Source organism: Aphelocoma coerulescens, chromosome 4A (genome assembly GCF_041296385.1).
Source record: "Aphelocoma coerulescens isolate FSJ_1873_10779 chromosome 4A, UR_Acoe_1.0, whole genome shotgun sequence".
Classification (NCBI taxonomy): Eukaryota; Metazoa; Chordata; class Aves; order Passeriformes; family Corvidae; genus Aphelocoma; species Aphelocoma coerulescens.
In genome coordinates this window covers 5,688,219-5,699,437 of record NC_091018.1, presented here as the reverse complement: position 1 = coordinate 5,699,437, position 11,219 = coordinate 5,688,219, and the positions used below count along the sequence as shown (strand labels likewise).

The following is an 11,219-nucleotide window of genomic DNA, read 5'->3' as shown; positions in this document are numbered from 1 at the left end:
CGCCACGCTGCCCCTCGGGGCGGCAGCTCGGGGTCACGCAGTGCCCACCGCGATGCCCTCGGTCCCCGCCCCGCGGGCCGGGCTCCCCCGCTCGGTGCTGCTCGCTCGGCACCGCGGCGGCCGCGCTCTTCCTCCTTCCGTGCGCCCAGCTCTCCCCAGCCCCGGGAGCGGCCTCCTCGCTCCTCCTCCAGCCCCGCTGCCGGGGCAAGGCAGCGGCCCCGCGGGCTCGGCACGGCGGGGGCAGCGGGGCTGCTCCTGGAGCGCGCTCCGCCTCCACCGGCTCCCTCCTGGGGACTGAGGGATGGGCAGAACCCTGGGACAAGGGACTGCCAGTGGTGCAGGATGGCAGAAAGCCCCTGAAGTGTATTTGGGGCGGTGGGCATGGGTTGGGCTGCCCACTCCTGGGGACCTGCTGCCTGCGCTGGGGCCGAGCTCTGCCCTTGGCAGAGAGAGACGGAGCTGCTGCGGGCACCGGGCACCCACAGTGGCACTCATGTCACCTCACCTGTGTGTGCCCTGCCTGCAGGTGGGAGGGAATTGGGGGTCAGGGGCTTCCGGGAAGGGGTTGGGAAGCAGGGAGACTTTTCCCAGCAGGACAGGGTTCGGACAGCACCGCAGCTCCTGGGTGCAGCCGCAGAGGTTTTACTCCTCGTGGCCGGGCGGGAGCGGGGCCACACGCGTGCGGTGGCTCGAGCTGCCAGGGTGATTAGCAGCAATTAATTACAGATGAGCAGCAGCCACCGTCTTCTGTCCAAGTGCCTGGCAGCTCCAGGGGGATAGAGATTCTGGAGAATCAGAGTCCTGCTGGAGGAGGATGAGGATGGAGCCAAGCCACGCTCCTGGCTGTCCACCACCCTTGGCACCCCTGCACATCCCGGCAGCCCTGGGCCAATGCAAAGAGACTGTGCCCCCCCCCCCCCCCGCCCCAGCCCACCAGCACAGATGTGCCAAAACCCCCTACGAGGCTTCCTCCTGGGTTCCCATCCTCGAGAGGAACCTGTGGCTGGGCCTGTGAGAAGTTGGGCCACCTGCTTGGTTTTGGGCTGGTGGTTCTGGTCACACAGCAGCAGGTGCAACTCTGCCCAGCACCTGCTGTAGGGATACACAGAGGTGGCAGCTTTGTGTGGGGCTGGAGACCCTCATCCTGCTGGAGCCCCAGTCCCACCAGTGATGCTCACTCCCGTTGCTTAACAGCACGTCAGTAATTCCTGGCAGGTGAGGAGTAGCCTGTCTCCCGATTAATGCCATCCACGCCGCTTAATCCGGATCAGGGGAGGAAGCCCTGGAGCTCTGAGGGGCTTTGGGAAATCAGCAGAGCCTGCTGTGAGTGTTTATGTAAGGTGGCTGCGGTGTGCAGTGCCAGAGGCAGAGCTGGGACTGTGCCAGAGGCACCTGGGAGCTGTGCCAGCACCTGGGCACAGGTGAGGTTGGGAGGACAATGTGGGTTCACTGGGGCCAGACTGCTGAGGGGCTCTGGCTGCACCAAGGCTCCCTCCAGAGCCTGTGGATACAGGAAGCCCCATGGCCCTTCCCTGGGAAGGCAGGATGCTCCAGGACACTGTCCCTTGGGACAGAAGGATGAAGCCAGACCCCCCCCACACTACACCAGCCCCACATCCACTGGTGTCCTGCCCCTCTGGAAGTGGCTCCTTGAGCTGTGCTTCACAGTGCATGCACCTGGAGGGGTGGTGGGATAAGGAGATGAGAGGAACCTCTGGCCATTCATTTACACAGGAAAAAGGAAGAAGGCCTCTTTCATTTCCCTATTATTTTGCACCCCTCTTCCTTCCACAGTGCTTGGTTTGGAGCACGGCATGAACGTGGGAAGGGATGTGGGCTCTGGCCATCTCCCCACTGTTTTGGGGAGGGGAATTATCTGGTCCTCATCTTGGGCAGGGCTGAATCCACCCAGTTTGGATTAGGCTGAGCTGAAGGGGCCCGTGATGAGCCCTGCTCTCCATCCTCACCTCACTGTGCAGACCCTGCAGAGCCAGGGAGCGGCCCTCATTAAGAGAGTAAGGAAGAGCCACAAACAAAACTCAGGATTAGATGCCCCGGGCACAGTGCTGGGGGCCCTGGCCAGGCTGAGGGTGTCCAGGTGGGGCTGCCTCCTCCTCCTTTTCCTCCTCTTTCACCCTCCAGTGTGAAGGTCACAGTTCACGTGTCCCCCTGACTGTGGCAGAAATAGTGCCCGTTAATCTGGAACCTAAGCAGCTCTCCTGTGTGCAATTAAAGAGATCACAGGTCCTGGCCCCGGGGAACGTGTGCTGGCAGCTAAAGCCCTGGCAGTGGGGCTGCTGGGGCTGGCATGCCAGGGTGGCTCCAGTGGCTCCCAGTGGCCATGGGGGAACAGGTGAGCTGTGTTTGGGGGCAGTTGGTACCCAGGTGTTGAAGGTTGTTGAGCTGATGCAGGGTCCTGGGAGGAGGCACAGCTCCTAGCAGGGATATCCTGATCCTGGTGCTCCACTCTGGGGGATGAGCCAGAACCAAGCACAGCCCCAAAGGAAGGGCTTGAGGGATGGTGGGGATGAGGAGGATGAGTGGGGCCCTGCTGGAGCAGTTTGTAGCTGCCCTGGGCTGTCCTTGTGCCCCATCCCTAGAGCCAGTCCCACAGCCGTTCCCATGGGAGGAGTATCCCACACAATGGCTGTGGTTGGGATGGGCTTGCAGTGGGAATTCTGCTTGCCTGGCAGCCATAAGGTAGAGCCACTCTGGGCTTTCCACAGTCTTCCCTCTGCAGCAGCAAACCTGGAGTTAATGATGCGCTAATCGGGTCAGGCCAGGCCAGCCTGGGAGTTACGAAATGATGCTGGGCTGGGCAGGCTGTGCTGGGGACAGTGGCAGCTCTGTGTCCCACCCCCAGGGGTGGCTGGTCCTTCCCTCATGGTTCAGGGAGGGTGAATCCTGCCTTCACCCCATCATCTTGTACAACAGTGTCTTGTGGGGAGGGTGTCCTGTGTGCCCTGGGCCACAGCAGGTCACCTCTAGGTGACTGACCACATGGGCATGTTGGCCATGCAGGAAGCTGCTTGTGCCTCCATCCATCTGTTATCCAGCCAGGAAGGTGTGTGAGGGGGGGAGAACTCCAGGCTGGTCCCTCCTTCTCTGCCATCTCCGCCATCTCCATCCAACCCCATGCCCAGGCCCAGCCCATCTCCCCTTGCCATGGGAGCAGCTGCAGAGAGCCCCTGTGGGAATCCACACCTCACCAGGAGCAGCGCTTCCACCTCAATTACCATCACCTTGCTCCTAAGCCCGCTTTGCCAATCCCCCTAAGCTGCTTTCCCAGGGCTCCAACAAGAGATGTATTTATGGCCCACTCTTACTCATGAAGCGTCTCCCCAGTTAATCAACTAATAGGATTCTTCCCGCAAGTCCCTCTCCCACGGAGCCCTCACACACAGACACACCCGCCCTGCACCCCTGGCCAGGGCTGAGTGGGCGAGATCAGATGCCAGGGGAGGGACAGCCCGGGGGGATATAAGAAGCTGCAGGACTGGGAGCAGCCCGTAGTGACTGGGTGGCACTGGGACGTGCTGGGAGAGGAAGAGGAGAACGTCTGTCTGTCCATCCACCTGCCGGGTGAGTGCTGCCTGGGCCCTGCCAGTGCTTCGGGGTTCTGAGGGTTTGGAAAACACTCAGGGCAGGGACACTGCTGCTGGACTGTGGCTGGAAGGAGGGTGGTTTATGGTTGAAAAACATGGACAAAAAGGATCCCAGTGTTGCCAAAGGACATGGCACAAGGGTTGGGTAGTGGTATGGGACAGCTGAGCCCAGCCAGGGAGGGTCCGAGTCCCCTCTTTGGGGCTTGGGAGATGCAGAGCAGGAGTTCAGCTCTTCTCCCCTCTGCCTTTCATTGCCTCATCCCCAGTTCCCAGAGTCTGGAAGGGGCCAAGCTCTGCTCCCACTCCCTTTGGACTTTCTCACCCTGCGAAGATTCCCAAACTTCACATCCTACAGCACCCAAGGGCCTCTAAGATCCTGAGCTTGGGACTACTCCCTTGTCTTCCCGCGGGGAAAAGACTCATCCCCTCACCCCCATGGCCATTTCTTCTCTCTCACCAGCTTTCCTGTGGTTGTGTACAGAGGAAAATCTGTCCACGTGCCCCTGGGGCTTAAAATCCTGCCGGGGCTTAAGCTGTGCTTGTGTCAGAGCTGTCTATCCCTAAGAGGCTGAGCTCATCCCGTCCAATATCCCGAGAATCAGCTGGTGATCAGTGGGATCTTACAGGTTCTGTCTGGACGCAGGCTCGAGCCAGTAGAGCTTGGGCAGGGCTGGGCAGCTCCGGCCCCACTCCCAGCATAAAGGGATGGGGATGGAGAGACTGTGTGCCCCAAGACTCCTCTTTCCATGGGGCAGCTGAGCTTCCCTTGACCTTTCTCCCTGTATTTTCCTCACTTTCCTGTGAGTGACAGAACAAAACAAGCCCATTCCTACCACTGAGCCATGACCGACAATTTCCAGCAGACCAGAAAAGTTCTTAAAATTGAGACTCTGTAAGGCCTTTTTTTCATTTCCTTGCCTTTCCTAGTCTTGAACCTGCTCCACTGGGAATCACTGCTCTGCTTCCTCTTTTCTGGAGCAACACTCTCCCTTTTTCTCTCACACTCCATCACCTTTTTGGCTTGGAAAAAGGAGCTGGCTCAGCTCCCATGTGCCGCTCCAAAGCCAAACCTGGAGCTCCTGAGCTCTGCAAAGGTGGCAGCACCGTAGCCCAAGGGCTCTGCAGTTTGTTGGGACATGCAGGATGTTGGATGGTGGCCGTGGCTGGGGCTGCCTCTTCGCCAGGACCTCATCCAGCACTTTCCCTGTTTCTCCCCACAGATTTCCACCTGGAGATTCCTGTGCTGACTTAAAATGGCAGAAGGAGCAAAGTAAGTATCTTTATTGATTTATTTATCTGGAATTGGGATGGAGCAGGGCACTGCAGGGCAGGAGCAGAGGGAGGAAGTGAGACCCAAGCTCCCCCAGCTGCTGTTCCCAAGGGCTGGAATGTGAACTCCCATGGAGCTGTCATGGAGCCAACAAAGCCCCTTCTCCGTTGCGTTGGTCTTTCTCACTTGTCCTTAAGACACAAAATCCACCCACTCCTGCATGGTCACCCTGAGCTCAGGAGCACATCCCGGGGTAGCTACACAAGGTGGGTTTGGCTCTGAATTTGCAGGACATGGAATTCCCCAGGGACAGAACACCCTGGTGTAGCTCTTGGTGACGCACCACATTTGCAGGGCAGTCCGTCATCCCCCCATGCACCATCCAGCCTTGTCCAAGGCATTCCCAAACATCTGTCTCTGTTTTCTCCACAGGGTTTTCAAGAAGACCAGCCCCAACAGCAAGGTGAGTTTGTGTGCCCTGTCACCTCATGTGGCCAGCCCAAGGTTTAGGCTGTGCTGGGATCCCTCCAGGCTGGATCTACCCACAGGATCCAGGCTGGGTCTGCCTTGCCTTTGAAACCTGATTGATTCTCAGACCTGCCACGATGTCACTGCAGGACTGGCTTTTCAAAACAGACATTAAAAAATACCCTGATAGGACCCCTTAAAGGTGATTCTGGTCCAACCTGGTGACAAACCCCACAACACAACTCAGGGCTTTGAAATTTGGGCCAATTCAATGACAAACATGTTCTTGTTTCCTCCCTCCCTTTCCCCATGTGGTGCCTCCAGCTTTCCCTCTACCTGGGGAAGAGAGACTTTGTGGATCACGTGGATTCAGTGGAGTCTGTAGGTGAGTGGGGCTGTGCCCAGCACTGAGGGAGAAGTACAGGCAGGAGAGGCTGGGGAGACCAGTCCCAGTGCTGGGGGCTGCTGGTAGAGCAGGAGGAGCAGGAGCAAATGCCATGTTTTCCTGCAAGTATCCTTAGGAAGAGTAGTGGGGAACTGGACAAAGCCCCTTTGCAAAAGAACCCAGCCACGCTGCTGGTGGAGATGCTGGAGAAGGCATCACCATACCCCTTGGTAGCAGGTCCTCTCAGTCACCTTCGATGTGGATTATTTGGGTTTAAAAAGCTGTGTTTTAGCAAAGACCTTCCCAGGCAGCTGAGCTCACCGGTCCTTCTCCTTTTACTTGTTTGCAGATGGTGTCTGCCTGATCGACCCGGAGTACCTAAAGGACAGGAAAGGTATTGATACAGAAATACAGCGTGAGGGAAGGGGATGGAATCAGTTCAAAGGTCAGCAGCAACCTGGGACTGTGCTCAGGTTAAAGCTGCTCCAGGTCACCTACAGCTTGTTGTCCCTCGGGGCCACGGCAGCAAAGGACACAAGGAATCCTGTTCATATTTAGTGTCTGAGGTCCTGGGAAGTCTCATTTCTGCTGAAGAGTTTTTGAAATAGTTTTTCTTCCCTCTTCGTTCACCCCCTGTGCCTTCCCTCCATCCCACCCTTGCCCCTCCTCCCTGGCTCAGTGTACGTGACGCTGACCTGCGCCTTCCGCTACGGCCGCGATGACCTCGATGTGATCGGCCTGACCTTCAGGAAGGACATCTACGTGCTGACCACCCAGCTGTACCCGCCCGTGCCGGACCAGGCCCCCAAGACCCTCACTCCTCTGCAGGAGAAGCTGATGAAGAAGCTCGGGGAGAATGCCTACCCCTTCACCTTTGAGGTAGGGGCTGGTCAGCCCCTCCCAGCCACGTGGCTCCGCGGTGTCACTGGGGTTCAGCTCTGGACACGCCCTTTATTCCCTTTTTTCTCTCTTTGTCTGCCCAGATTGCCACCAACCTGCCCTGCTCCATCACCCTCCAGCCCGGGCCAGATGATGTGGGAAAGGTGAGCTGCTGTCCCCAGCCTGTGTCCCCTGGACTGTCCTCCCTGGCAGGGGATTGAGTTGTGGGGTGCTAAAAATGAGACTTGATTCTCATGGCCCATGGGGTGAGGGGTGGGAAGGGAGGATGGCCGGAGTCAGTGCCAGATCTCTGGGAATGCAGTTGAGGAAGGAAGGAAGGAAGGAAAGGAACCTAAAGCTCAGGCAGCTCTGAGCCCCTCCTGCTCAGTGACCATACATGTTCCCCCAGGCCTGTGGCGTGGACTTCGAGGTCAAAGGATTTTGTGCTGAAAATCTGGAGGAGAAAATTCACAAAAGGTATTTTCAGGGGATCCCTTTCCTGCTCCATGGCCCTAAAACCTAACCACAGGATCTTTTTGGGGTGACCAGACAGGGGTCAGGCTGAGGACCTTCTGTCAGCCTGTGCTGTGCTTGGATGGGGAAGTCTGCCTGAAACTGGGGCAGTGGTCCCCGTGTCATGTCCTAGGAGCCAGCTGAAACCTGCACCCTTTGGCTGGAGACACTGTGATGTCCCCAAAGAGTCCCTGTGCCCCCTTGAAGGCCTTGCTGACGCTGTGGGGGACACTGGGGGTGCCACCTTTGTCCCCACAGGAACTCTGTGCGCCTCATCATCCGCAAGGTCCAGTTCGCCCCGACAAAGACGGGGCCGGCCCCGAGAGCCGAGACCACCCGGCAGTTCATGATGTCAGACAAGCCTCTGCACCTCGAAGCTTCCCTGGATAGGGAGGTCAGTAGGGATGCTGTCCCCCCAGGGCCAGGGACCAGGATTTCTGGTCACATCACCGAGCCTCTTCCCATTGCAGATCTACTACCACGGAGAACCCATCAACGTGACCGTCAACATCAACAACACCACCAACAAGGTTGTGAAAAAAATTAAGATTGCAGGTGAGAGGGGGAAGAAAGGGCATGTCCCAGCACCCATCACTGTCAGAGATGGGGACTGTGAGCCCCTGCCACGTCACCAACACGGCTCCCCCTTGTCTGTCCCCAGTGGATCAGATCACAGATGTGGTCCTGTATTCCCTGGATAAATACATGAAGACTGTGTGCACCGAGGAGATAAAGTAAGGGACCAAGGGGCTGGAGGTGATGTGGCATCTCTGAGAGGGAGGAAAGGAAACAAGGAGGAGGAGGATGGGAGAGTGATGGGGAGAAGGGATGTGACACAGTTTTACACCAAGCAGCAAAAATCTCTGGGTTAGAAGAGCAGGTGCAGAGGAAGCAGAGGAGAGGGAAGGCCATGGACAGCGTCCCCCCAGCACAAGCTGGTGGTGGCTGGGAAGGTCCCTGGGGAAGGTGCACAGCTGCTCCCAGGCTTCTTCATCTCCTCACTTTGCATTTTTGAGGCCAGACACAGCCTCTGCCCCGCTGAGAATGAGGAGGGAGGGAGCAAAGGCGGCGGGGAGAAAAAAGAAGTGGTTGTAGAGGGGAAAGAGAGGAGGGAACGAAAGGAGGAAATGGCCCAGCAGCTGTGTGGGGAGGGCAGGGCTGGCCCTGCACAGGTGCCTGCTGTGATGCTGAGCCCCCGAGGCTGGGGCTGGCTCTGAGCTCTCCCACCCTTCCAGTGAGACTGTGGCCGCCAATTCCACCTTCACCAAAACGTACTCGTTGACCCCCCTGCTCTCGTCCAACCGCCAGAAGCGAGGCCTCGCTCTCGATGGCAAACTCAAGCACGAGGACACCAACCTGGCCTCCACCACCATGTAAGGGCTGTGTGGGCTCCCCCTGCCCCCCATCACACCTTCCCTTCACTTCCCCCTGCTCAGGATGCTCTGGGCTCCCACCAAGGGGCCCTGAGCCCACCCCATCCAGCTGGAAAATTTAGGCATTTTGTGGCACTGTCACAGACCCCCCTCTCCATCCCATAGGAGAGATGTAGCTTCCCAGCTCCAATGTTGTTCAAAGCTCTTGGATCCCTCTGCAGAGCTGGGCCTTGTCTTGGAAGGGGCCTTCAGAAGCTGCTCAGTGGCTTCACCCAAGTGCCCTCTCCTCTCTTCTCCTGTTTTCTTCTCCTGCTAATCCCCAGCACATCCCATGTATGGCAGGACACAGATAAACCCTGGGAACTGCCAGGGGGGAATGGATGGGGTCTGAAGGTAGCACTGCCCCCTCACTGTTCCCCTCTGCCTTTTTCACAGCCTGAGACCTGGCATGGACAAGGAGGTGCTGGGCATCCTGGTGTCCTACAAAGTGAAGGTCAACCTGGTGGTGTCCCGAGGAGGGTGAGGCTCTGTGGGCATGGGAATCAGGGATCATCATCTTGGGCTGTGCTGGGGGATTTTGTACCCTGGGGAAATGGGAGAGGACTCACACCATGGGCCCCCTTGTCCCTGCCCTGCTCCCCTGCGGGCACTGGGCTGCTCTCTGACCCCCACCCCACCACCCCTATTATCAACCATCTTCCACCTCATTATAAAGCACAGTCTAACACCTCCCCTCCTCTGCCTTGGCTCATTTCTGTCCCTTCTCTCCTGCTGCCACAGCATTCTGGGGGATCTCACTGCCAGGTAAGGGGGGCTGCCTGTGGGGCTGAGCACGGGGCTGTGCTGGGCAGGATCCTTGACTGAGCTGCTTTTCCTTCCAGTGATGTTGGGGTGGAGATGCCCGTCATCCTCATGCACCCGAAGCCTGAAGACAGTGAGTTGTGTGTGGGATGCTGCCAAAAATCAGCGGGGAAGAGGCACTTCTGGTTCAGGGGGAAGCTGCCTCCGTGCCAAGGGCCCTGCTCTGCCCTCTCTGGGATGGGCACAGCTCCAGCTGTCCTGGAGCAGGGTGGGAGCAGTTTTCCCAGGGGATAGGCACAGCTGTCCAGCTGTGCTGCACCCACCCTGTGTCCTGGAGCAGGGTGGGAGATGTCTTCCCCATAGCACCCTTCCCAGTGTTCCTCTTTCCAGGAAAACACACAAGAACTAAGGAGAGCTGTTAGTTGAAATGTCCTTTCTGTATTAACCTGCACAACTTTTCTCTCCCCCTCCCTCTCTCCCTGTGCTTTTCACTGGAGTACAGCTAAGCCCAGGTAAAGAGATGTTCCCTCTAATACACAAACCACACAGATCCATCACAGATGGATGTGACATTCCAGCTTGAGGTTACATCCTTGGATTAAATCACCCAGATCTCAAAGCCCTGAGCCTGTGTCACAGCAGCCACTCCCAGAGGCAGCAGGAGGGATCAAATCCTAGGATTGGGATGTGTTCTGAAAACTTCCAGGGCTTATTTGACAACAACTCTTGCTGCCACCACAGCAGCTGCAAGCCCAGGCCTTGCCCTGTCCCTCAAAAGCAGCTGGCAGTGTCTTCCAGCCACAAATGCCACCACTGGACACAATATCCCCATGGTCACGGTCGCCACACAGAGATCTCTGGGCTGCTGGAAGTCACATCCCTCTGCTCCTGCACATTCCCCAGCACCAGAGGCCTCTTGTCCTCTCACTCAACTTATTCCATCTGAAGCCACAGCTGGGAAGCTGCAGTGCCAAATCCATTCCTGACAACCACGGCCCTGCCTTGTAAAACCCCAAAGGTTTTGGGTCTGGTTACAACCTGTGACAGGACATGAGTACTGGGATTTGGGGCCTGGAAAACCAGGCTGCAGCTCCAGGCTTTCACACCTATCCCTTTCACACCATCCTTTTCCCAGCTCAGTGAGACTATTTAAACTTCTGTCATGCAAATCTCTTGGTCTGTACCCACCCTGGCTCCATGTAGGTTTTGCCAAATCATTTCACATTTCCAAGCTTTTGGAATCCTTTTTGCTGACTTCTTTTTTCTGTTTTCTCCCCTACTTTTCACTTTATGCTCTCCCTTGCTGTCACTTGCTGCTCATCTTTCTCCAGAAGGTAACTCAGCTCTTTGTTTTCCTTTCCTTCTTTTCCCTTGGAAATGCAAAATATTGTCTTAAAAACCACCAGAAGCTGCAGGCCCAGCTCCTCGGGTCATGTAGGCTCACAGTGATGGGGCCTGGGTTTGTGTGCTGGGGCCAGGCTGTGCCTCACAGTGACCTGAGTGTTCCCTGGGGGTGACAGGGCGGAGTGGCCACTGCGTTGCCCCATTAGGAGCAGGGTTTGGGCTCAGCAGGGATTTCCCCTCCTACGGGCTCACTGTGCTCTGCTCTCCCTTCCAGCGAGGAGGACATTGTCATTGAGGAATTTGCTCGTCAGAAGCTCAAGGGAGAGAAGGATGATGAAGATGAGAAGGAGGAAGCTGAGAAAGAGGAGAGTTAAGCTGCCAGCCCCCCACCCCCCATTCTGGGCTGCAGCCACCTGTAGTGTCCCCACTGTGCCACACTTGGCACAGCCCCCTCAGCCCCTCACAGTCGCCATAGGTCCCCCTTCCTCCCCAGGCTCCCGGCACCCACTCCAAGCCCTGGTAGTGGTGGTGAGAGCTGCTGCAGCTCATCCCGGGCCCACCACGGTGCTCCCTCTTCCCGT

The 11,219-nt window shown here is 57.5% G+C and overlaps 1 protein-coding gene across 4 annotated transcripts; it reads left to right on the top strand.

Annotated features, from left to right (window-relative positions):
- The first annotated feature begins 3,354 nt into the window (after positions 1–3,354).
- Positions 3,355–11,104, top strand: ARR3 (arrestin 3). Of its 4 annotated transcripts, XM_069014908.1 has the most exons (16): positions 3,355–3,582; positions 4,826–4,875; positions 5,308–5,338; positions 5,668–5,728; positions 6,078–6,122; positions 6,408–6,607; positions 6,712–6,771; positions 7,017–7,084; positions 7,379–7,514; positions 7,591–7,675; positions 7,782–7,854; positions 8,356–8,493; positions 8,929–9,012; positions 9,274–9,297; positions 9,375–9,432; positions 10,905–11,104. In XM_069014908.1, the coding sequence occupies exons 2-16, from the start codon at positions 4,859–4,861 to the stop codon at positions 11,010–11,012; spliced, it is 1,188 nt and encodes a 395-aa protein (XP_068871009.1). In that variant the 5' UTR covers positions 3,355–3,582; positions 4,826–4,858; the 3' UTR covers positions 11,013–11,104. The 4 variants fall into 4 exon arrangements, with proteins under 4 accessions (XP_068871009.1, XP_068871005.1, XP_068871008.1 ...); XM_069014904.1 differs by lacking the exon at positions 10,905–11,104 and having other exon boundaries at positions 9,375–10,820; XM_069014906.1 differs by lacking the exons at positions 9,274–9,297; positions 10,905–11,104 and having other exon boundaries at positions 3,357–3,582; positions 9,375–10,820.
- Positions 11,105–11,219: the final 115 nt, after the last annotated feature.

Coding starts and splice junctions, on each gene's coding strand:
- ARR3 (XM_069014904.1), top strand. Junction 6,608..6,711: donor CCTACCCCTTCACCTTTGAG/GTAGGGGCTGGT, acceptor TTGTCTGCCCAG/ATTGCCACCAACCTGCCCTG. Junction 7,085..7,378: donor GAGGAGAAAATTCACAAAAG/GTATTTTCAGGG, acceptor TTGTCCCCACAG/GAACTCTGTGCGCCTCATCA.